This window comes from Patella vulgata, chromosome 6, assembly GCF_932274485.2.
Source record: "Patella vulgata chromosome 6, xgPatVulg1.2, whole genome shotgun sequence".
NCBI lineage: Eukaryota > Metazoa > Mollusca > Gastropoda > Patellidae > Patella > Patella vulgata.
Window position 1 is genome coordinate 61,013,606 of NC_065884.2, and position 24,506 is coordinate 61,038,111.

Sequence of the window (24,506 nt, forward strand, 5' to 3'; positions counted from 1 at the left end):
GAAATATTTTCGTATAAAACCCCTAGCTTTACTTGACAACATCGGCTGATAGAAACGTGATCAACTAAATAAAACTTTGATCGTTATTTATCAAAATATTGGGTTGGTATAAACATCTATCGTATTTTCATCACGACTATTTCAACTTCAGGCATTGTTTTCCTGGGTTTTTTTTCATTCTTGAATAACTTGACACCATAGTAATGCAAAGAACAACCTGTTCCTTCAAATATTCTCACTTTTTTTTATTTTATATTTTTTTAGTCACAAATTACACGTAGACTAGTTACACATTGAAGATTGCATTTCGTGACATATTACAGTATTTTATTTAAGAATTCTTGTGATAGAAACAAAATTCATCTGCGATCTTTTGGGGTCAAAAATAATTTCAACTAAGACTATTACACATGTACATATATTATTAGCAAACAATCAACTTGAACTTCCACCTGTCAGAAATTTTATTCACAATGAAAATGATTGAATGAACAGATTACTACTTGAGAGAATGCTAGAATATATAATAGGCTACTTTATATAAATAAAAACTTTTTGATCTTTAAAATGAACACTACAATGAAAATGAGTCCCATACATAAAGGTGTATAGCCAATAGCCAGGTTGAGGTAATGTATTTTGTACGAAAGATATATCTGTTTTATTTACTGGGGAGCCACAATGGCTAAGGGTGTAAGATGCTGGCTCACTAATCTAGAGGTTGCGTATTCGATCCCTGCATAGGCTGAGTTCGGAGAAAGTTCATCAGGATTTTCCGACGTGGTTTTCCCTTGTCAGTGGTGCAGGATGGAGGGCCTGACAAGGACAGCTGTCTAGTCATTCGGATGATACGAAAAACCAAGGCCCTGTGTATACATTGGCATGCACATAAAAGATCCCTTGGCATTTGGAATTCAATATAAGAGTAGGCCATAGTGCAAAATTTCCCTCATCATAGCACAATGTATGGCGTATGCCCATCTTTATTAGCCCAGTCGGAGCAGAACAGTAGGACGTTAAACCCCATTTCATTTCTTTTTTTTTTCGTTTTATTTACTTTTATCAGTGTATTTCTAAAGCACTGAATATGCCAATTTCTTGTGTTATATACAGGGAACAAACTACTCAAACCATTTTTTGGGTTTATACCGGTATGAACCCGCCCAAACCATTAGAAAAAAACATTAATTTTGAAATTCAATAGTTTTGACCACAGACGATAGAATCTAAATATGTAAATTGTAAGTACCATTATGACCCTCTCTACATGTAAGATTCTCTCGAATTTATCAAGTAGGGAGCTGCAGTGGCTCAGTGAGTAAGATGGCTTGCTGACCTGGAGCTCCCTTGTTTGATCCTAGTGTTGGCCGAGAAAGATTGTCATGATATTCGAGTGTGGTTCCCTCTTGTCATTGGTGCAGGATAAAGGGCCTGGCAAGGAGCAATGTATAGTCATTTGGATGGGATAAAAAAAAAACCAAGGTCCTATGTTCACTTTGTCGTGCATGTAAAAGAACCCTTCCCTCATACATAGCACACTGTATGCCATACATGTATGCCCATCTTCATTAACCCTGTCAGTGCAGAACATATTTATGCTGTATTTTTCAAATCTTTGTAACTGAGCTGATAGTAGATTGATTTATTATACCAATGTGGTTTTCCCCTGTTAGTGGTGCAGGACAGAGGGCCTGGTAGGACAGCTGTCTAGTCATTCGGTTCGTACGGAAAACCGAGGTCCCGTGTATACATTGGTGTGCTTGTAAAAGATCCCTTGACAGTTGGAATTCAATATAAAAGTAGGCCATTGTGCCGCTGCTCGGGCAGATTTACCTCATAACACACTGTATGGGGTTAATGCCCATCTTCATTGGCCCAGTTGGAACAGAACAGTAGGATGTTAAACCCCATTGTATTTCATGTAAATTTCTTATCAAGCAATGATAAATAAATTGATATCTCTGATAAGTTATCATTACAGTAGCCTATTGTTTTTACATGCATACAAATCGTGTTATGGATAGATTTCAGCCGTAAAACCATTTAAAAAGATAAAACAAGTAAAATTGCAAGTGATTTTACTGGGAAGCAAGAGATGGAAACAAGTAGGGGATAATGGGCATACACTCAAAATCGCCCCCGAGACTGATAGTATAGCTTGTTCATAATATACTCTTCAAAAAAAGTAGGGGATATTCAGAAACAATACAAAACTGCGGAAATGCACTGCTGTTTTTAGTAGAGGTAACCAGTGTATGTTAATAACAGGCCAATTGCCTACACATGAACATAAACAGTTCATATGGGCAGCTTATCTGACGGCCCCATTTCACTCACAAAGAGATACACTGTCAAAAGTGAAAATGGACGTTTTTGATTTTTGTCTTAATAATGAGTAATTGCTCCACCAATCCTCAGACATTCAGAAATTCGTCGTGACATGCTCCTATGCAACCGTCCAATCACGATTTTGGGCAATCTGACCCACTCCTCTTGCAGTGCCACGGCCACTTCTTGCAGTGTTGTCCGTTGACGTTGACGAACACGTCTCCAGATCAAATTAAACGTAACATACTAAAGCAGAGATACACTTAACGGTAAATCTTATGCAAGAACCGATAGGAAAAGCAAACATGGATAGGATAAACCAGCAATCGGCAGTTTTCATCAACCCTGCCTTGAAGTGTCAAATTTGGCCATGAACCCCTCCCAGTGGTTCTGTTGGGGCAATAAGTTCTTCATCTGTGAACATACTCTCAAAGCATGTCAAGTGTCCATGACTATTTATCATATCACAACCTGCATAGGTATTTGCATTTCAATATCACCTACTTTTTTTGAAGAGTATATATGTCAAACTTCAAATGTTGTGAAAGTGCTTCACACTGTTTCGATAGATATGGCATATTGTTACCCCTTTCTACAAAATGGTGTTTCCTGATGAGTGACGTAATAAGGTTCTATCATATGTCAAAGTTAGTGGAAGTTATGAAGGCTCTGTGAGAGGTAATCAGTCCGGCGTCAGGGTGTTTTCGAGCTATTCATGGTCAAAGGTCAAATGAGGTCATTTATGCTGAAAGTGAATATGCATCCATTCTTGTATCATGAAAACATGCTGAAAATGATTAAAACTAATCACCCTTTCAATAAAAATGTAAACTTGCTAAATTCACCTTTGTTCTTTGTGACCCTGGAGGTCAAAGGTCAAATTTTCTGTTTTTGCACTAATAAGATTTAACGCAATACACGTCCGCATAAAATATAAAAACTAAAGAAAGAGAGAAATGGAGTTGATCGTCCACGCCACTCGACACAAACTAGGTCATTTCGGGACTAACATATGGTTTAATTTTATTTCAATAATTCACATGCGCGTGTGGGTCTTTAACAGTTGGAGGTAACTGGAGAAAACCCACCCTACTCCTTGTCATGTACAAAACCACGCCAGTTGACTCAATGACAGACCCTATGGCCATCCAACCCCCCAAAACTAAGAGAAACCTGTTATAATTAATAATAGGAACATTTAAAATTTATCTGTATAGGGGGTCTTAACACCAGTATGTTTACTTTGGAATGTCGAAAAAGATCGTGCACAATAGGACCAAAACACTTCGAAACCTGTTTCAATAATACTTAAAAACTGTCAAATGGAAATCTCTCCCAGATTTGGTTTGTACGACGACTGCTATGCATAATGAAACTACATGTAGTTGTTCAAAAAACAATTGAATAGTTTCATGGTCTAACTTCAGCCTGCAAGCCGCGTGATTAGTTTTGATTATTTTCATCATGTTTTTATGATACAAGAATAGCTGCGCATTGACTTTCGGTGTAAATGACCTCATTTGACCTTTGACCCTGAATATCTCGAAAACGCCCGAACGGTGGACTGATTACCACTCAGCAACGTATTTTATGCAAAATATTACTATAGAAAAGTTGGGTCTGGTTTTATGCCCATTTGAAGGATTCTAGTCATTTTCAACGATTTCCAATAATTACTGCCAGAGTTATGGCCCTTGATCACTTTGAAATATCTTGTGGATGCTCTAATGACTAAAGTTGATATCCGATTGACTTGAAATTTATACACACCATTTAAGGTCATGAGGCGATGAAGCCTATTGATTTTCAACTATTTCCAATTAATACTGCCAGAGTTACGGCCCTTGACCTCTTAGAAAAATCTTGTAGAAGCTCTAGAGGCGTAAGTTAATATCTGATTGACTTAAACTTATACAGAGTATTTAAGGTCATGAGACAAAGAATCCTATTTTCAATGATTTCCGATAATTACAGCCTGAGTTAAGGCCCTTGGTCACTTTGAAAAATCTTGTGGTTGCTCTAGAGGCTAAATTTAATATAAATTGTTCAAGGTCATGATACAAACAACCGAAATAAATTCTAATGATTTCTGATAATTACTTAATGGGTTATTACTCGTAATAAGATTTTTGTGTGTTGTATTGTAACCGTTCTCCTTACTGACAAAAGAACAAATACGCTGGGGGCGTATGTTTTGCTGCCTGGCAACCTATCTTTACTCTTATTATTCACGACTATACTTCTAGGGAGCGCTAGTGTCGCTAGCTGTGAAATTAGTATATTGTTAGGTATTAGTTATTCATTATTAGGATTTACGTCAAATTCTGAAGTTATTGGATTATCCATGTCAGTGTGTTTTCTATAGAGCACATGGTGATATTTGGGAGCTCCTGGAATGATTTTTCTATGGCCAATTCAGCTCTTTATTTGTCTTACTTTAACCAAGTATGAAATCTCGATAATAAAAGCTACTTAATTACTCAAAAGAGAACAACATTTCATTAATGAATAATTATTATTAGCCCTACTAATATTTCATTTCTTAGTCCAGTATATTAATTTTTGTGTACACTATGCTGACAAATTGTGAATTCACAATACTCTACCGTGAATAAAAAAATGAAATACAAATTTATTTTGCAAATTTTTGTTCGTTATCAAAAATGTCCGACTGTGAAAATTTTGAAGTGGAAACCCTGGTTTGAAGAATTTATTTTTTTGTTTTGCATGTTTATTCCTACTTATAGATGTCATTTAAAGTATTCATATGGGACTAAAACACTTATTATATAGACATATGAATAATTTATTTGTGACTCAGTGTTACATTTTGTTTCAACATTAAAGAGAGTTTTAAAGACTCATTTAATTCTTTAGATCAGAGTGACAGGCTCTTGCAAACCTTTATCCTATCTCTGTACAACCATCTGAAGCTCTGTGTACCTTTGTAAAGAATGACTAACTTTCAGTTTTCATGTGGGCTGGGACACAAGTCCCCATTAAATCCACACTGATATGATTGATTATTTAACATTAATTAAGAAAAAATCAAAATACCGACTCTATATAATTTCCCGTCCGTGTTTAAATCAGATTTAAAATATGCCGATCAATTTGGTTCATGGCAAATAAAGATGTCATTTGTCCTCTTACAAAGGGAGCAGCATAGATTGCTTGAATTTTCAATTCGTCATATCTTTGTACTGATATTCCTGTTAGATATTGAACTTTCTCAGTTGTATAGTGTGCAAGGGATTCTATAGCACTAAAATCATGCATAGAGTCGTTTGTATTTTTATTAACAGGATATAATTCTTATGGGAGGCAGTCACTGGTTTTATTGTAAAGTAAAAACCTTGGTTTTATTCTAAAGTAAAAACCTACCTCCTTTTTAAGAGTGATAATGATAAGAGGATACTTGTCGAAACGTCATGCTTTAAGAATAAAACCAGTGATTATTTCCCTTGAAAATTGTGATCTGTTCATGTTCTTCTTAATGTCGCTTAAAGTTTAAAGATTAGGTATTTTTATTGATGTTTTTTTTTCTATATTTTTTTCAGATTGGTACAAACCGTACTAATAATAAACTGTAGAGTATTTTTCTATGTAAAAACAGAAGTAGATTTAGTTGTTCGGTAGTGTAGATATAAATGGCTTCCGTACAACGTGACCAATCAAATGGAGGCACACATCTTCATCAGATTCACTCAGCTACGGCTCATGACTGGGAAGAAGACAAAAGAAAACAGAATGATTTTTGGGATGATGGAACAATGTCTTTTTTCTGGTAAGTAAAAGTGTTTACATACAATAAATAGGATTTATAACTTGCCAATTGATATGAAGTTCTAAGACCTGTAGCCGTGTTGTGACATAAGTTCTAATGTTACAGGAAAATTCACAATAAAAGCGAGGGACTCAATGAATGACATCTAGATTATTAATATTTTTAGCTGTCTAGAGGTTAGTACTTTACCTTGTGGATGCTTTAGAGGCTAAAGTTCAGATTTATACAGAGTTTATGTTCATAAGACATAGTGTTCATTGATTTTCAAGAATTTCTGTTGTTTTGGCCACACAATTGTTATGGTCTTTCTAGAGGCTATGAGGGAAATTTTGCCAGGCCAGTGGCGCTACAACCTACTCTTATTTCAAATTCCAACTGTCAAGAGTTCTTTTAGGTGCACACCAATGTGTATGCAGGACCCCAGTTTTTCCTCCCATCCAAACAACTATAGGCTATGATGTCCTTGTACAGTAACCCAGATATCATTTAATCTTGTGTATCTAGCACTAATTTCTTTCAGTTTCACATTAGTTTATATTTAATCTTAAATAGCGAGCCAGCGTCTTACCCACTTAGCCACTGTGATCTCCCATAGTTTGGAGACTTCTAAGATCAATAACTCCATGTCAGGGGGTCATTCCTGGTTTCATAAATGATAATAAACCCCCCATGAGCAAATTTTCAATTTTAAGGGGAGGTCGAAAAGTTTCCCTCGATCAACATTCAGGTGTGTGGCAGGTACTCCGGAGCGATCGCTCGCCTTAAAAAAACAAGGACTGTAGAAAAAGTTATTATGAGGAAGAAATGCCTTTAGCTATGTTTTACGCCTCTTCGTGGTTAAATTGAAGAAATCTTGAGATTGAGTTTGTACTTTGTACAGTTGGTGCAGTTAATATTGCGATTTGAGTGTTCGTTGTGGGTTGTAATCTGTAAGCATGCCACTTAGAAAAACAAGGACTGTTTCTTTTAGACATTTAAAGACTATGCTACCCTTTTACTTTTTGGGGTAGCAAGGATATCACAACAGGGTTTTATAGGAAGAAGAAAATATACTATCATAATCTTTAAGACGCCATCTTTATTCTCGAACTCCTAGTGCATAATTATCACGCAACACAAATCATATAGACACAAAGTTTCTGGTTAATCGAATATAAACATGCATCATCAACATGACCTTGGCATTGAACAAGTAAAGAAGTTCTAAAGGATCCGAAATAACAATATGTAAAACAGTGGAATAACATAAGATATGGGCAAAAAGGGGTGGGAGGAGGGAATGGAATATCATACAAATATTCCTACAATGAAGTTTAAAATCAATTCAGCATTCAGGAGTGGTGATTACAGGTTCTGGTTGACTGAGAAACAGTAGGAGTTGAAATCTGATTAAAATCAATATTTCGTTTCGTTTTTTTATACTTTCGATGGCCTACACTTCATGAAGTTCAGGGATGTAGCCAGGATTTACTGAGTGGTGGAAAAAATAGCTGCAGAGCGAGTCCAATAATTTTTTCGGGGGGGTGGGCATGGTCTTTTATGAAAATTCAACCCTTCTTGGTGTATTTTCAGAGCATCTGCTGCCTTTTGTATTTGCTTCAGTGCAAATCAAATTTCCATTTATATATTCAAATTTTTACCAAATTCACTTAATTTTGATCAGTGATACAGAGACTCTGTCAGGGATCAAAAAACTTTTTGACACCGACCGACCGAGCATAAAATTGCACCACCCCACTCTGTTTCTCAGTTTTTGGTGGGGTTTTTTTTCAAATATTACTTTATTACTTTGAGATTAAAAATTAAAACGATTCTTAAAACATTTTTTGTGTCTTATTTGAGTACAACAAATTATGACAACAGGTAGATATTGATAATTAAAACACGTTGTTTTATTTGATTTGTGTCTCACGAATTATGACACCATTTATGACATCCAAACCTTTAACATTGGAGTGCCATAAATTGGTCTGGGTGACCTATTTACAGCAAATATACAAATATACAAATTTAAAGACTGTAGAATTGTAAAATTAATAGACCTACACAACTTCTAAATATAAATAAACAAAATACCAATACTTCTTTCTTTAAACTAATTTGGGATGATAGGGTCTACTATGGCACACAAAAATAAATTATGCCGTGGCAGACATGGTTTGCGTTGGCTTTTACCATGGCTTTGCCGTTTGCCATGGTAAATTTCGAGTGCCAAGTTTGTGTACAGAGAAGGACAAAGGGGTATAAATACGACTGGGTGGCTTTCTTCAATTTTTTCTTTGTGCTGGGCGGCAAAAAATAGTGTTGGGCGCTAGCGCCCAGTGCCGCCCGGCGTGGCTACATCCCTGCAAGTTATAGTGGGAGTTCACGTCAGGGGTCAAACGAGCGGCGTTTGACCCTAAGACATCGGACATTGATTAATCAATCGGCGTTGACTTTTCAAGGGATTGACCCACAGTTCCGCGCAGAGAAGTTGCCCTAACAGATTGTTTCATTCGCTAATTCCTCACATCAATAAGAATGCCTATTATATAACAACTCTTCCAGATCCTAGTGTAGTAAAGACAAGTAAAACAAAATTTTGAACTAAAAAAACTGAAATGAAATAGGATCTGTGTTTTGATTGTACGAGTTGCTATGTTTTATATCACCTATAATTTATTAATAAGATTTTTTATCTATACCCAAGAGAGAGAAAAGACTATTGTAGTGATCAAGTCATGATATGGCTCTTTTGAATGAACAAATGTGGCTGTCGTCTTTTTTTTTTTGTTATTGATTTTTAAAAAATTTCATGAAAATATTGTGGTGAAAGATTTTAATAATGAATTGTGTTGTGATACATTATGTTCATCTGTATTATATGACCTTCACCTTGATTTATCTATAGTATGTCTACCTGCATGTGGTAAGTAACAGGTGTTAAAGTTGCAATTTCATATTTTTACATTATATTTTTAAAATTTATTAAAATAAAGCCTTAAAATAGATGGTATCTATAAACAGTCCTACCTTCTTAAAGAATAATCCTATTAATCCTATAATTCACTATTGCCAGCTGAGAAATTGGCAAAAATATCATTTTCAACTTCAAATTCCAACATTTGAAGGTAGCTCATGCATGGAGGCAATAGGAAAACAAGGGAGGTAATTGTGTTATTATTTCCTGTGTCAATGATTTTTAAGGGTGGGAAATAATGCCCATGGTCGTATAATAGTGAGTTGATAACCTATTGCGCAAAAGACATATAGATAATTATGTTTTGACGTTCTTAGAAAATATGAAATTTTCGCTTTAAGGGAGCTAAATATCTGAGATGTACCTTTATTCTTTGGAACTTAAAGTCTATGAAAATGGATCAAAAAGCACATGTTGATATAATATGAGTGTATTTAAACTGATTTACGTTTAGTTTTTATAAATTATATGCCCAAATGGAAATGTGGTCGTGTATTGCCATCGCCTTCATCCGTCTGTCCGTCGTCCACAATTTACATTAATTTATTTATTATCTGGTATTTTCAAAATTTATGTATGTTGTTTACATTAGTGAGACGAAGAAGCCTATTTAATTTCAACAATTTATGTTAATTATTTCTAAGAGTTATGGTCCTTGTTAAAACTTTTGTTATAATTTCTTATCAGCCCAAAAATGCCTGAGCAGTCCAAATTGAATAGCAGTTATTCGCACCTGGTTAGTCCAGTCTACATTGGAAGTATGGTTTGGGGTTTCATTCATGCACTAACTTGTTGTCTCGTTCATCAAGATCTCTCATACAAATGGTGCTCGAGGGCATAGAGTACACATCCTCGATGACTGATTTAAAATTATTCATTGTGTCTTAAACATCAGGTATCGGGAGCCCATATTTTCACTGTAAATCGCTCTTGTAATGGCAAAAACGCTGGATAATATTTAGTTAGAACTTTACGCACTTTAAGTTTGCCAGTCCAACCTCGTGGGTTTTGTCCGATTCCTCCCACTGCTAAAGACCCCTACTTGCAAGCAAGTTATTGAAATAAAATTGAACCATATGTTAATCCCGAAATGACCTAGTTTGTATCGAATGGACGTTTAAGGATGTTTAAAAAGTTGATATTTTACAATGTATTGTACCGTGCCTTTGATCATTTCCCATGGAGTAGTATACAGTATGCTATATTACCCCAAGGTATCAGAACAGGTCTAGAATTAGAGAAAGGTCTGTCATTGAGTCAGTCAAATGCTGTGGTTTCGATTCCCCGGTTGTACGAGACAAGGAGTAGGGTCACCTGTCCAACCTCATGTTTTTTTGCCGGGATCTCCGTTTTTCTCCTTCTAAAGACCCCTAGGTGCAAGCAAATTATTGAAATAAAATTGAATCATATGTTAGTCCCAAAATGAGCTAGTTTGTTTCAAGTGGATGTTAAACCCCATTTCTCTCTCTCTCTCTCTCTCTCTCTCTCTCTTTAACTTTGTGCCAGATGTTTATTAAAAACACAGAAAAGGGTAAATCAAGGCACGTTCGTCGTTGTTCATGGTTTTTAATGTCCACTTTCATCAGCAAGAATGATATAGCAGACGCAAGTTTCTTTTTTTTTTATTTTTTTTTTATTTAACTTGGCGCACATGCAGGGGTCTTTCCTGTTGGAGGAAACCAGACTACTCTGAGTAATTCCACAAGGTTGAGAAGGTGCTAGTATCTCAAAGGCCACATACGCTTAAAACCACAACTTCATGCAGAGTTAACCAGTCAATTAGAGCTCGATGAAGTGCAACGCTCCAGACCACTACACCATCTCAATCCTCCTCTAAGTCTAAGCTGCACCCGACAAGCTGCCTTTTATAGTTATGTCATCTGTGACAGTGTTGTTTTACGTATTGTTGATTAGTTTTATTTCATTGTTATCATTTATATAAATAATAAAATAAGTTTGTCTTATTATTGATTGATTTTGAGATTTTGTTGCAGTATAATATCTGTCTCCAAGCTTATCTTATCTGGACTCCATGCAGTGTGCTATGAGGGACATTTTGCTGTGTTTGCGTCTTTTCTTCATCAAATTCCAACTGTAAAGGTTTCTTTTGCGTGTGTGTGTGTGGGGGGGGGGGATGGCCAAATGGTTAACATGTATGATAAGGTCTGTCATTGAAACAACTGGCGTGGTTTTGATTCTCCGGTTGTATGTGACAAGGAGTAGGGTCGCCTGTCCAACCTTGTGGGTTTTCTCTGGGTCCTCCGGTTTCCTCCCACTGCTAAAGACTCCTACGCACAAGCGATTTATTGGAACAAAATTGAACCATGTGTTAGTCCCAAAATTACCTAGTTTGTTTTGAGTGGACAAATAAACATTAGTCGTCCCATCCGATCGACTAATAATAATACTGTGACTGAATCCTCTATGTTTAATAATTTGTATTTTTTTCAGGAGAGCTCACACAATATCTGTATTGGTGGTTTTTTCATGTATGTTATTCTATGTTGCGTTTTTGGAAGATGTTGTTGATGACGCTGATTATAATACCAAAAGGTATGTTATTTCTTATTTCATCCTCTGGTTAATAAAATAAAAACAGTAGGGGAGTTGGCGGTGGCTGAATGATCTAAGGTTTGCGCTTTATATCATAAGGTCTGTCATTAAAGTCAAAGTACAAACTGATAAATATTTACACAAACACTCTTAAATTGTTTGGGGCCTTATTTTGATCTAGATCAACAAATTGAAAAAAATCACTCCCCTAAAAAAGCTCTCCCAGTTTCGATAAGAAGAGCGATATGATATTAAGGAGAGTGATTTAGAAATGAAGGAGAGTGATCTGATATTAAGGAGAGTGATTAGTTGTGTGTATGGGAAATGGTTCTGAAGATCAATAACTGCATGTTAAGGGATCATTCCTGGTTTCATAAATGATAGATAGTATAGCCTCGGTCATCATTACTAAAGTCGGTAGGACAAAAATCATAGTCTCGATTATCCATTTAATCGTTAAATCGAGAAGGAAAGTTATGCAGCAAATCGCATCATAATCCAACAAATATCGCAGGCTAGCGTTGACATCGAGAGTTGATTATGGTCTGGATACGTTAATTAATGTCTAATTAATAGTTTATATAACATTTCAGGCCTAAAGAAAGACCTACAATAGGCAGATTTAGCTCTTGCATAATGCATGGTTAAGTATAAGGTCAAAGTTCATTAATATATTTTTATCTGCTTTCTTACAGAGGCTTATTGGCTGTTATTTTCGCCTTCTTATTATTTGGTGTGACCCAGACACCTGATGGGGTGTTTGTACGCCCCCATCCAGCTTTCTGGCGACTTGTATTGTGCCTCAGTATTGTTTATGAACTTGCCTTAGTTTTTCTGCTGTTTCAGGTGAGTTTTATATGTTTACTTTATTTGAAATGTTTTTAGCGTGAGTTTTATATGTTTACTTTATTTGAAATGTTTTTGGAAAATGTTTGATATGACTTTAAGGTTTAGCAGCAGTTAAACTGTTTGAGCAATATTTAAGGCGTTTTTGTGAACCGATTAGATTAGACCGATTAGCTATTATACGCATTTTTGAACCAAGTTGATTATGCTAATCGTTACATTTGTGAGACGATTTAACTCAACTGATTAGGCAAATCGACCTAATCGTCCCAGGAGGTGTTTAGGCGATTAGATTTGACGTTTTCAAAATGGCGGAATGTTCGACATCGTAAGTAATTTTTAATGCTTATTGTTGTTTTTCTCCATAAAAAATGTTTTTTTAAAACGCATTTGATGTGTTTAAAGCAGCTAAGTCTCTAACTCAATATCATCCAAAATCTTCAACATTGAAAACACGATTTATTTGTCAAATTATATCAACATTCATGTTGTGATCTTAACGGGAAAAGATGGGCTTTTGATATCCAATATTTAAGACAAAATAAACATTTTACCATTGGTACACGAATCGTGTACCATAATGCGCTTCAGCCTTAGTTGTATCAAGAGACTCGAGGGACGAGGCTAGACACATTGCACCAAATCAAACGGCGTATGTAAACTGGAATAACCAGACGTGACGCTAGAAATTTGCACTCGCTTGAGACTGCTGGCTTATTTCGCCGAACAAAACGGATTTGAAATTGGAGTAAAAACGGAAACCATTGAATGTAAATCAGTTTATATACATTCATATTACAGTATTATATGCATTGCGACCCACTTTTGTCAATTTCTAGGTCCCAAATGTTAGCGATTTAGCTCCTTTAATGTTAACTTTATAGTCCACAAGAATGTTAGATCACCTCTGGCTCTAAGCAATTTTAGGCCCTCTGGGTGCCAGCAGTGTCACTGTAATCTGTAGGTAACTTGGACTGCACGTGAAACACACGCCCCCCTCGTCATGTTAGCAGAGACAATTTTTTTTCTGATCGGTGTCCGTGATGGCAGCCATCTTACCAAATCGTAATTATCAAATTTCACATTTGTGGACCATAGCTAATCAAATCGAAATCATACCAAATCGTACTAGCAAATCAAAACCTAATCTAATCGACTCACAAAAACTCTTTAGTTCATGATCTATAATTACTACAATTACTACAATCTATGGACTATAATTACTGCTTACTACTGACTGATGTTTTGGATAGGTTTCTCTAATCCTTATCAGATCTTATTATTATTTAAAGGAGCCAAGTCTTTGACTCAATATCATCCACAGTCTTCGACATTGCAAACACTTAGTACTTATTGGTCAATTTAAATCAACATTGATCTTGTTATCTTATTTTGAAGAGATTGGCTTCTTATATCCAATATTTAAGACAAAATGAAAATTTTTAAATTGGCACACAATGCTTTCGAGCACCATTTGTAATGAAGTGACTCGATGAACAAAACTAACCACACAGGAGAATACTACCGTTCTAAACTGGGATAACCAGATGCCAAAGACTGCCATTCTGTTTGCACTCGTCACATATTTTGCCGAACATAACTGATTAGAAGTTACAGTAAAAACAGAAACGATTGACAGCAAATCAGTTTATATACTTTCATATTACATTATTCTCTGTGTTGCGTGACATTTTCGCCATTTCTAGGTGCCAAACAATATAGCGATTTAGCTCCTTTAATAAAGACAAGATAGTCCTAGTCTAAACATTGCTCAGTAATAAACTGTACATGTAATTATATGCCATAGGTGGTTTCCCCTTGTCAGTGATGCAGGATGGAGGGTCTGACAATGAAAGCTGTCTAGTCGTTCGGATGGGACAAAAAACCGAGGTCCTGTGTACACATTGGCGTGCACGTAAAAGATTCCTTGGCAGTTGGAATTCGATATAAGAGTAGGCGATAGTGCCGCTGCCCGGGCAAAATTTCACTCATAGCACACTGTATGGCGTATGCCTGTCTTCATTAGCCCAGGTTAGGAGCAGAACAGTAGGACGTTAAACCCCATTTCATTTCATTTCATTATATGCCATAGAATTGTTTATTGTGTAGTAAGGAATAATAAGATATAGTGAGACTAAGACAGTACCTTGTTTACCAATCAATGAAATGAAATGGGGTTGAATGTCCTACTGTTCTACTCTGAACTGGGCTAATGAAGACCACAGCTGTCGGTAATTTTTCACAGTTGATTAGCAGCACTGCTAATCAAAAAGTCCAAGTCCAATTTTTTCAAATTTGATTAGCAAATTTAAAAATTGATTAGCAGTTTTTCAGTTTCAACATAAAACAACCTAAATAACAAGATATTACTTTGAAATTATGATTAGATTTCATTCTTGGATTTTTTTAGCACTGCCACATGTAGTTGTGACAGTTTGTGAATGTGATGTAGACTTTTAGTTAGGTCTTATGTCTGAAGCCAATTCTTGGCAGTGACTTCCGAAGCCCCACTGATTTTAATTATTTCTTCGTTGCGTTAGAAATCTTTGTTAGAAAACAATTTTGTCTGCTTTTTATAGTGTATTACTATTTTTGTTCAATCTGACACACGTTGATTAACTAGACACACACACAATATAATATTTTACAGAAATTCTTACTTTGATTTATCATTTTACAATACGTTAACATGTATTTATTTTTTTATATTTTATTTACAATACGTGGGGGATACACTGGATTTACTTCTTTCAAAATGAATACTGATATAATTACTTGAAATTGACATGTCTCGCAACTTGAGTGGTACTACTTGATTCCCTATTTCAGGTTTAATAGTCCCTATTCATAGAGTTATGTCCCTGTATTATATAGTATAATGAATTGTGTCTGGGTAGTTCGAGAAGAAAATGTCACACAGAGAATTCATTTTTATACGTCCACATTGAAATGTGGTCGTATATTGTTGTCGCCCCTGTCCATCTGTCCGGCATCCACAATTGCTTGTGGACGCTCTATAGGCTAAAGTTAATATCGGATTGACTTTAAATTTATACAGTGTTTAAGATCATGAGACGAAGAAGCCTATTGATCTTTAGCGATTTTTCGATAATTACTGCAGGAGTTATGGCCCTTGATCACTTCAAAAAATCTTGTGAGCGCTCTAAAGGTCAAAGTTGATATCCAATTGTCATAAATTTATACACAGTGTTTAAGGTCATGAGACGAAGAAACCTATTGATTTTCAACGATTTATAATAATCCTGCCAGAGTTATGGCCCTTGATCACTTCAAAAAATCTTGTGGACGCTCTAGAGGTCAAAGTTAATATCTGATTGACTTTAAATTTATGCACAGTGTTTAAGGTCATGAGACGAAGAAGCCTATTGATTTTCAGCGATTTCCGATAATTACAGCTAGAGTTATGGCCCTTGATCACTTTGAAAAATCTTGTGGACGCTCTAGAGGCTAAAGTGTTTAAGGTCATGAGACGAAGAAGCCTATTGATTTTCTGTGATTTCCGATAATTACTGCCAGAGTTATGACCTTTGATCACTTTGATAATCTTGTGGACGCTCTAGAGGCTAAAGCGAATATCCGATTGACTTTAATTTTATACACAGTGTTTAAGGTCATGAGACGAAGAAGCCTATTGATTTTCTGAGATTTCCAATAATTACTGCCAGAGTTATGACCCTTGATCACTTTGATAATCTTGTGGACGCTCTAGAGGCTAAAGTTAATATCCGATTGACTTTAAATTGATACACAGTGTTTAAGGTCATGAGATGAAGAAGCCTATTGATTTTCTGCGATTTCCGATAATTACTGCCAGAGTAATGACCCTTATTACTTTGATAATCTTGTGGACGCTCTAGAGGCTAAAGTTAATATCCGATTGACTTTTAATTGATACACAGTGTTTAAGGTCATGAGATGAAGAAGTCTATTCATTTTCAGCGATTTTTGATAATTACTGCCAGAGTTATGGCCCTTGATCACTTCAAAAAATCTTGTAAATGCTCTAGAGGCTAAAGTTAATATCCGATTGACTTTAAATTGATACACAGTGTTTGAGGTCATGAGAGTGAGAATCATATTGATTTTCAACAATTTCCGATAATTTCTGCCAAAGTTGTGGCCCTTAATCACTTTGAAAAATCTTGTGACGGTCTAGAGGCTAAAGTTATAATCCGATTGACTTCAGATTGATACACAGAGTTTAAGGTCTTGAGATTTTCAATGAATTTTTATGACTTGAACAGCTAAATCCATGATGTTAAAAGTTTTGTATACTAAACGTTAGCATGGGGCAGAACTTTATAAAAACCAAACAAATTCTAATGGTTTTCTGATAATTACTTAATGAGTTGTTACTCTTACTCAGATTTTAATGTATTATAAATGTTTCATTACCGAAAAAAATAAAAATATGCGACAACTCTTGTTCACTGCCCGGACGATATAGCTGCTGTGGGCGTATGTTTCGTTGCCTGGCAACCTATCTTTGTTTATAAAATTTTATTTGACATTTTATACACGTTGAAAGTGTTCCGAAAGTTTTCTAGTCTTCAAAATGTGGGTAATCTTTGGGTCAATATCCAAAATGGCAGGCATATTAATGATGGCAGCTCTGACAAGGGGCATCCACGCTGGAAAATATGGATGCATTTTCTCTGCCAATGCAGGGATCGAACACCCAACCTTCAGGCTAGTGAGCCAATGTCTTACCCACTTAGCCACCGTGACCCACCGATCAACCTTTGTAGCATACAACAAATAAAATCTATTAGATACATGTACCCTTGATACTTATATATTTTATTGTAGACTGTTGATACCGCTCGCCATTTATTAACTCACCTGGACCCAAGTCTCGGTCGACCTCTACCAGAAAAAAGTTATGGTGCAAAATGTGATATTTATGATTACTCAAACCCCAGTGACCCCTGGCATAATTTAAAGGTAAGCTGTATACTAATCTGCTGTATCTGTGATATGATGTTTAAAATACTTCGAATACTCGATGTAGTGATGGTGGGGAGGGGAATCATCGTCATCATGGTCAGCAGGAAAACTTGAAAATGAGAAGGGTTTTATTCTGTAATCAAGTTTAAATATTTAGCCGCTGAATTGTCATTTGCATTTTGCCTTCAGTAACTATTTTAACGTCTTAATCCAAATGTGACAAGGAGTAGGGTCGCCTGTCCAACCTCGTGAGTTTTCTCCGGGTCCTCCAGTTTCCTTCTGCTGCTAAAGACCCCTATGCGCAAGTGAATTATTGAAATAAAAATTGAACCATGTGTTAGTCCCGAAATCACCTAGTTTGTGTCGAGTGGACATTAAACACCATCTCTCTCTCTCTCAAAACAGAATACCAAAGCTTGTGTACATAATACATTTAAATACACTAAGACTGTTGGAATTTCATGCTTGCACCACCATGCACCTTTCTTTTAAAACCTTTCAATGTTAGACATTAATATTTTTGTTTATTATTTTTTGCAGGATAAGCTTGATGGGTTTGTTCCAACACATTTCTTTGGTTGGTGGCTAAAAGTAAGTTTTGTAATTATCCTTATTTTCTGATGGGGGGAAAAACCCAAGAAATGTAAAAAAAAACAACTGTAGCAAATATCCTTAAATGACATTTAGAAATAGAGGCATAACAACGTCTTGGTTTATTACATGCAACGTTCACCTTCCTGGCATTCCACACTTGAATACAGAAAATTAACTATGTAAATCTCAAAATCAGCAAAGTATTATCATAAAGAGACATTAAATTCCATTCCATTCCATCTTTTATATTGCATCACAATATTGCCATATTCCATATTGTAATATTCCTGTCTGGAAATACAGGCTGTAATGATTGTACCTAACAAGGTACCTGAAACTGTTTTAAATGTAGTGAAAATAACAATAAGAAGACAAACTTGTGCCTAACAAATTAACCAACACTATTGGAATTGTGATTGATGAATCCTCTATGTATATGACCGGTGCCTTATTCCAGGCTTATAAATAATTATTAGTTTGTAAATGAATTATTGTGTTTAATTGTTTATTTCAGACATTGATATTGTTTATTTTAGACATTGATATTTGTCTAAACATTGATATTGTTTATTTTACTTTTAGACATTGATATTGTTTATTTCAGACATCGATATTATTCATTTCAGACATCTATATTATTAATTTCAGACATTGATATTATTAATTTCAGACATTAATATTATTAATTTCAGACATTGATATTGTTTATTTCAGACATTGATATTATTAATTTCAAACATTGATATTATTAATTTCAAACATTGATATTGTTTATTTTCAGACATTGATATTGTTTATTTTCAGACATTGATATTGAGAGATTGGTGGTTATGTACAGTATTAAGTATAATGTTTGAAGTTTTAGAATACACATTAGAACATCAGTTACCTAACTTCAGTGAATGTTGGTGGGATCATGTAAGTGTTTTAATTTTATTCATTTGTAAAACCTAACATTTGGAGCTTAACCTTTGCTGGATTTCATTGGTGATGAGGTCCAGTGTTATGTTACAATTATATAGCATGACAGATATTGTCTTATGAAAAGCAAAAATACTATCTTATGAAGCATGACAGATACTGTCTTATGAAAAGCAAAAATACTATCTTAAGAAGCATGACAGATACTGTCTTCTGAAAAGCAAAAATACTATCTTATGAAAAACAAAAGTATTGTCTTCTGCAAAAATAAAATTACTATCTTCTGAAAAAACAAAAGTACTGTTTTCTGAAACAACAAAAGTACTGTTTTCTGAAAAAACAAAAGTACTGTTTTCTGAAAAAACAAAAAGTACTGTTTTCTGAAAAAACAAAAAGTACTGTTTTCTGAAAAAACAAAAAGTACTGTTTTCTGAAAAAACAAAAAGTACTGTTTTCTGAAAAAACAAAAGTACTGTTTTTTGAAAAAACAAAAGCACAGTATGAAGAACGAAAGTACTTGTCACAAACTCTTAAAGTGAAAACATAAACAGTGTGGTAACACTAGCCTGGCAGGTTGGGGGTGGGGTTGGGTTTGTAGTCGAAACCTTGGCTAAGGTGTAAAGAAGTGCAAAGTTTTCTCTGCATTCTGGACTCTAGCCTAGCTATAATACCCATTAATTAATAATTATGTCCTCCCTCTTTTATGTTTGTGTTCATATAAAAATGTCAACATTTTAGTAAAACAGTCTGAAAAAGTCTTTGCCTCTCTAGTACTGAAAGCCCTTGCTATGTAACTATAGGGTGGAAACCATGTAAATTGCATGTGAAAAATCACTATTTTATAGCCGAAATTAAGTAGCAAACATACATTATTTACTATAGTTGATAGTATTTTCAAAGAGAAAAATGGAATGCTCTCAAGTCGTGTGTACCACTTTTGCTAACAAACATGTTAATACCATTTTCTCTAGCAGTCCCAAATCTAGCATGTAGGCTGGTCTGTTCATTGCTTATTCATTCATTAAGTAAGGTTCATGTCGCGACCTTTGCTCCCCCCCTTGATAATCACTACATATATTATTGCTTACATTGTGATTTCGATTAGTTTAAAATTTTAACATGTACCACTGTCTTGAGGATTTTCTCATACCCTGGATTTAAATCAAATTGATGGAGTGATATTGTAATGTCAACACTTTGTTTATATTGTTACAGTGGATAATGGATGCATTAGTATGTAACGGCCTGGGTATATATCTAGGTATGAAAACGTTACGATATTTATCAATGAAGCCTTATCATTGGAGAAGTATGTGGAACATGCCTACCTACAAGTAAGTATTAATAGCAGAGACTGACATTTGGAAATGCAGTGCTCACATAATTGCTCTCCCTGTCGGGTTTAAGAGGACTGTTTAGAAGTATGAATAGCTGAGAATGTCAAGACTTTCCAATAAGGCCAAACAAATTTAATATTCAGTTCATCGGGTTCTGATAAATAAATAGCCACCTGAATCACATGAAAGATGTTTAGGGACAAATAGCTTTTGACTTTCGGTTTGAAATGTGGTCGTATATTGCAATCGGTCGGTCTGTCACTCTAGAGGCCTTATTCATTTCTTCCATTTTGAATATGCAGGAGTAACCAGTATTGTTTTCATGTGTTGCCCAAGAAAGTTCTTTAGGATTTTCCGGCGTTCTTTCTCTTGTCAGTGATGCACAAAGCCTAGTCATTAGGATGGGATGGAAATTTGGTCGTGCACGTTAAAGAAACCTTGATCTTTGGAATTGGAAATAAGGCCAGTTGAGGCACAACAACAGGACGTTAAACCCCATTTCATTTCATTCTATTGCCTATCTACAAATTAGAATATCAATTTTTTTTCCATCATTTGCATGATGATGTCGATCATGACATTCTCCGTAATGAAACATTATAAATAATAATAACTTTATTTTAACTTTCAGGGGTATGTTGAAACGTGTAGCTGCTCAATTTACTCCATACAGTTGGACTGATTTTGATTGGAAGCCATTTACAAGTTTAACTCGATGGTCATCCATGATTGTTCTTATTGCTATAGTTAGTATAAATATTAAACTTGTTATTTCTCATGCAAATAGTCTACTAGTTACTGCCCATTTTTATTTACCAGCTGGGTGCTCGATTTTCAGTCTGGAACGTCCCAAATTGACAGAATTGCAATGGCGTGACACAGAATTCAATCCTGTCTCTGTTGTGTCAGTCCGCAAAACAGAGGCGATAAGAGTAGAATCTGCAGAGGCAGAGAGGTAATTTTATGCATTGAAATTTGTACAAAATTTCTGGTCACAAGACGAAAAATGCTTATTGATTTCCTATAGCCCCAAAAAGCTGTCAAAGGATCATTGGTACATTTTTGTTTTTGTCAGTCCTAGAAAGAGAAGCAGTGTCCTTATAAATAGTCTGATGAAAGAGACTACCGGTATTGGGTAAAGCTTGCAAAGAAAAATGGCATCTCAAATAAACGCTAAACATTTTATGATGAATATTTGCTTTTATTTTAGTTCCTGATAGCTGAACTTAATACATTCTATCTGAAATTTGCTCTGTGGATTCCACCTGAACACTGGCTGTGTCTGGGACGTTTAGTTTTCGTCCTGTTTATGGGAGCTGCTGCTATGAGAGAAACGTTCCAGTACTTGGATGATCCGTAAGTAAAAATCATTTTTATGAAAAGTAACGAGGCCAAAATAAAATATTACTGAACCTAAACTCCAATATAAATCTCAATAGCAAAAGAGATTATTTGCTGATATGTGCACAATGTCAAAATTTTAGCAAGATGGTTTTTATGTGGTCTCTTTCGAAAGATGGTGCAGAAAGGTGTATCCTAGATTATGCTTGGTTCATACAAACATATAGGAGGCTTAACCCCATCTCATTCCATTTAGATTTCAAACATTTTGCTGATTTATCTATTTATCTTTGTGGGAGAGGGGGTAGTGGTTACCGAATGGTTAGCGTGTTCGCATTATATCATAAGGTCTGTCATTGAGTCAACTGGCATGTTTTCTTTTCCCCGGTTGTACTTGACAAGGAGTACGGTAGCCTGTCTAGCCTTGTAGATTTGCTCCGGGTTCTCCGGTTACCTCCCACTGCTAAAGACCGCTACGCACAAGCAAATTATTAAAATGTGTTAGTCCCGAAATGACCTAGTTTGTGTCAAGTGGATGTTAAACCCCATTTCTCTCTTTCTCTCTGATTTATGTTTTCATTCACATTTTGACTTTTGAACCTGTGAACGTGACACTGTGGAATTGTTTAATCCTTGATGGAAAAATATTAATTGATCAGAACCCTGAAGAACTAAATATTCATTTGATTTGGCCCTGTGCTCGACATTTACAACTAGATATAACCATTTTATGTTCTAGATTTCAAATTCCTTAATTGTGTAACTTAGGTTGTTATGTAATACATTTATGCCTAGATTTCTAGTTCATTAATTTTCCAACTAGATTTCATGTAAATTCATGCTTAGATTTCTAGTTCCTTCATTTTGCAGTAAATGTATGACTAGATTTCTATTTCTGTAATTTTGTATCTAGATTTCTCATTATGAACTTGACCAGATCTTATTTAAATTTATCACATGATCGACTATTTTGTAAATTTTAGGTATATGACCAGTGTTGTAAATTTATGACTGGATTTTATGTTGGTTTATTATTAGATTTCTGATTCCATAAATTTATGACTATGATTTCTGATTCTGTAAATTATGATTTCTGATTATTTAAATATGACTATGATTTCTGATTCTGCAAATTTCTGATTATGATTTTCTGATTCTGTAAATTTATGACATGTCTGTTTTGTAAATTTATGACTCAACGACTCAACTTCTGAGTCTGTAAATTTATGAGTCAGTTTCTGATTTCGTAAATTTATGACTCAATTATTAAAATGTGTTAGTCCCGAAATGACCTAGTTTGTGTCAAGTGGATGTTAAACCCCATTTCTCTCTTTCTCTCTGATTTATGTTTTCATTTACATTTTGACTTTTGAACCTGTGAACGTGACACTGTGGAATTGTTTAATCCTTGATGGAAAAATATTAACCTTGTCATAGTTCATAATTTTTTTATCGTAAAATGTGGCTGTATCACCATGTAAGGCAGGCATGTAAACAAGATACAGGACAGATTTCATCATGGAATTTTTAAAAACATGGTTGGATTTATCACCACTTGTATTTGTTGACAATGTTTCTTCTTGTGGGCATTTGGCTCTTTAACCAGGACATACCGTGTTTGATCACGGTGTTGACAGAGAAAGTGCCTGGCAAGGTATTGTCATAAGGATATGACGGTGTATGCCTGTCTTCATTAGCCCAGTCGGAGCAGAACAGTAGGACGTTCAACCCCATTTCATTTTCATTTTCTAGTCGAGGTAATAGGTGACTTGACAAGGCCCCTGTCTATGTTTTGTAAGGGCTGTCTTGTATTTGACATTAACCCAATGTAAGAACGTAAAATTGTTTTTTATTTTGCAAAATAATTATTTATTAAAGATTTCCATAAGCTGTTAAATCTAGAAATTCTAGCTATGGCTTTTTTTCTGTTAATTCTGTATATTATTTTGTTTCAATTAAATTTTGTGATCAAAATTTCCATTAAATTTTGTGATCTAAATTTCCATTAAATTTTGTGATCTAAATTTCCATTAATTTATTTTTTAGGAATTGTAAAAAATTTGGACGTCAGTCATGGTTGATCGCTTCCATTATTATCACAGAATTCTTAATCATTGCCAAGTTTGACTGGAAGACGATAAGTAAGCCACTGCCCCAACCTATCGCTGCCATGTGGATTGTGGGATTAGTGGGATTAGTCGTCTACACGATCTGGAAGTTTTATATCAAACGAGACGTAAAGAATGATATTCCGGAAGAAATAAGCAACAACAACATAGCAGAAGTTCCAACTCCATCCCAGAAAGCTTTGCATTCCTCACATAATCTTAGGTCCCGTAATAATAAAAATGGTGCTATCCATTGATTAAGCAGCCATGACATAAAATACGTTTGGTTAAATGCTGAGAAAATGCTGTGTTATTTGTTAAATTTTGTTACGCTGTGGTTGTTTATTTATGTTGGTAATTAAGAGTTGTTGTCCTTGTTTTTAGTCACACTGATCTATCACACTGCTACCAAGAATAATTAGCTTAAAATTTAATTTTGTGACTTTTGTATTGAAGCATAAAGTTTATGAACTTTATTGGAATATAGGGCTTTAATTTAACTTGTTAACATTGTTGATAAATATATTAACAATTAAGTCCAACTGAACATGAGTTTTATATTGGAATATAGAGTTTATAAACTTGTTAACATTGTTGATAAATATATTCACAATGTAGAAGTAATTCCATCATAACAGAAGTTTTATACTAAAGTATAATTAATAATATTAACGTAAGTTTTGTATTGAAGTATAATTAATGATATCAACTTAAGTTTTGTATTTAAGTATAGGGTTTATAAACTTGTTAACTTTGTTGATAAA

The 24,506-nt window shown here is 34.9% G+C and overlaps 1 protein-coding gene across 1 annotated transcript; it reads left to right on the forward strand.

Moving 5' to 3' along the window:
• Nucleotides 1-27: 27 nt before the first annotated feature.
• LOC126825754 (phosphatidylserine synthase 2) lies at nt 28-24,319 on the forward strand. The gene is made up of 11 exons (XM_050555530.2): nt 28-102; nt 5,889-6,115; nt 11,526-11,627; nt 12,323-12,473; nt 17,304-17,438; nt 17,982-18,032; nt 18,840-18,953; nt 20,172-20,290; nt 20,925-21,039; nt 21,504-21,649; nt 23,681-24,319. Exons 2-11 carry the CDS (start codon nt 5,979-5,981, stop codon nt 23,997-23,999), a joined length of 1,389 nt encoding a protein of 462 aa, XP_050411487.1. The 5' UTR covers nt 28-102; nt 5,889-5,978; the 3' UTR covers nt 24,000-24,319.
• Nucleotides 24,320-24,506: the final 187 nt, after the last annotated feature.

Coding starts and splice junctions, on each gene's coding strand:
- LOC126825754 (XM_050555530.2), top strand. CDS start 5,979: ATGGCTTCCGTACAACGTGACCAATCAAATGGAGGCACACATCTTCAT. Junction 11,628..12,322: donor GCTGATTATAATACCAAAAG/GTATGTTATTTC, acceptor GCTTTCTTACAG/AGGCTTATTGGCTGTTATTT. Junction 18,954..20,171: donor GTGAATGTTGGTGGGATCAT/GTAAGTGTTTTA, acceptor ATATTGTTACAG/TGGATAATGGATGCATTAGT.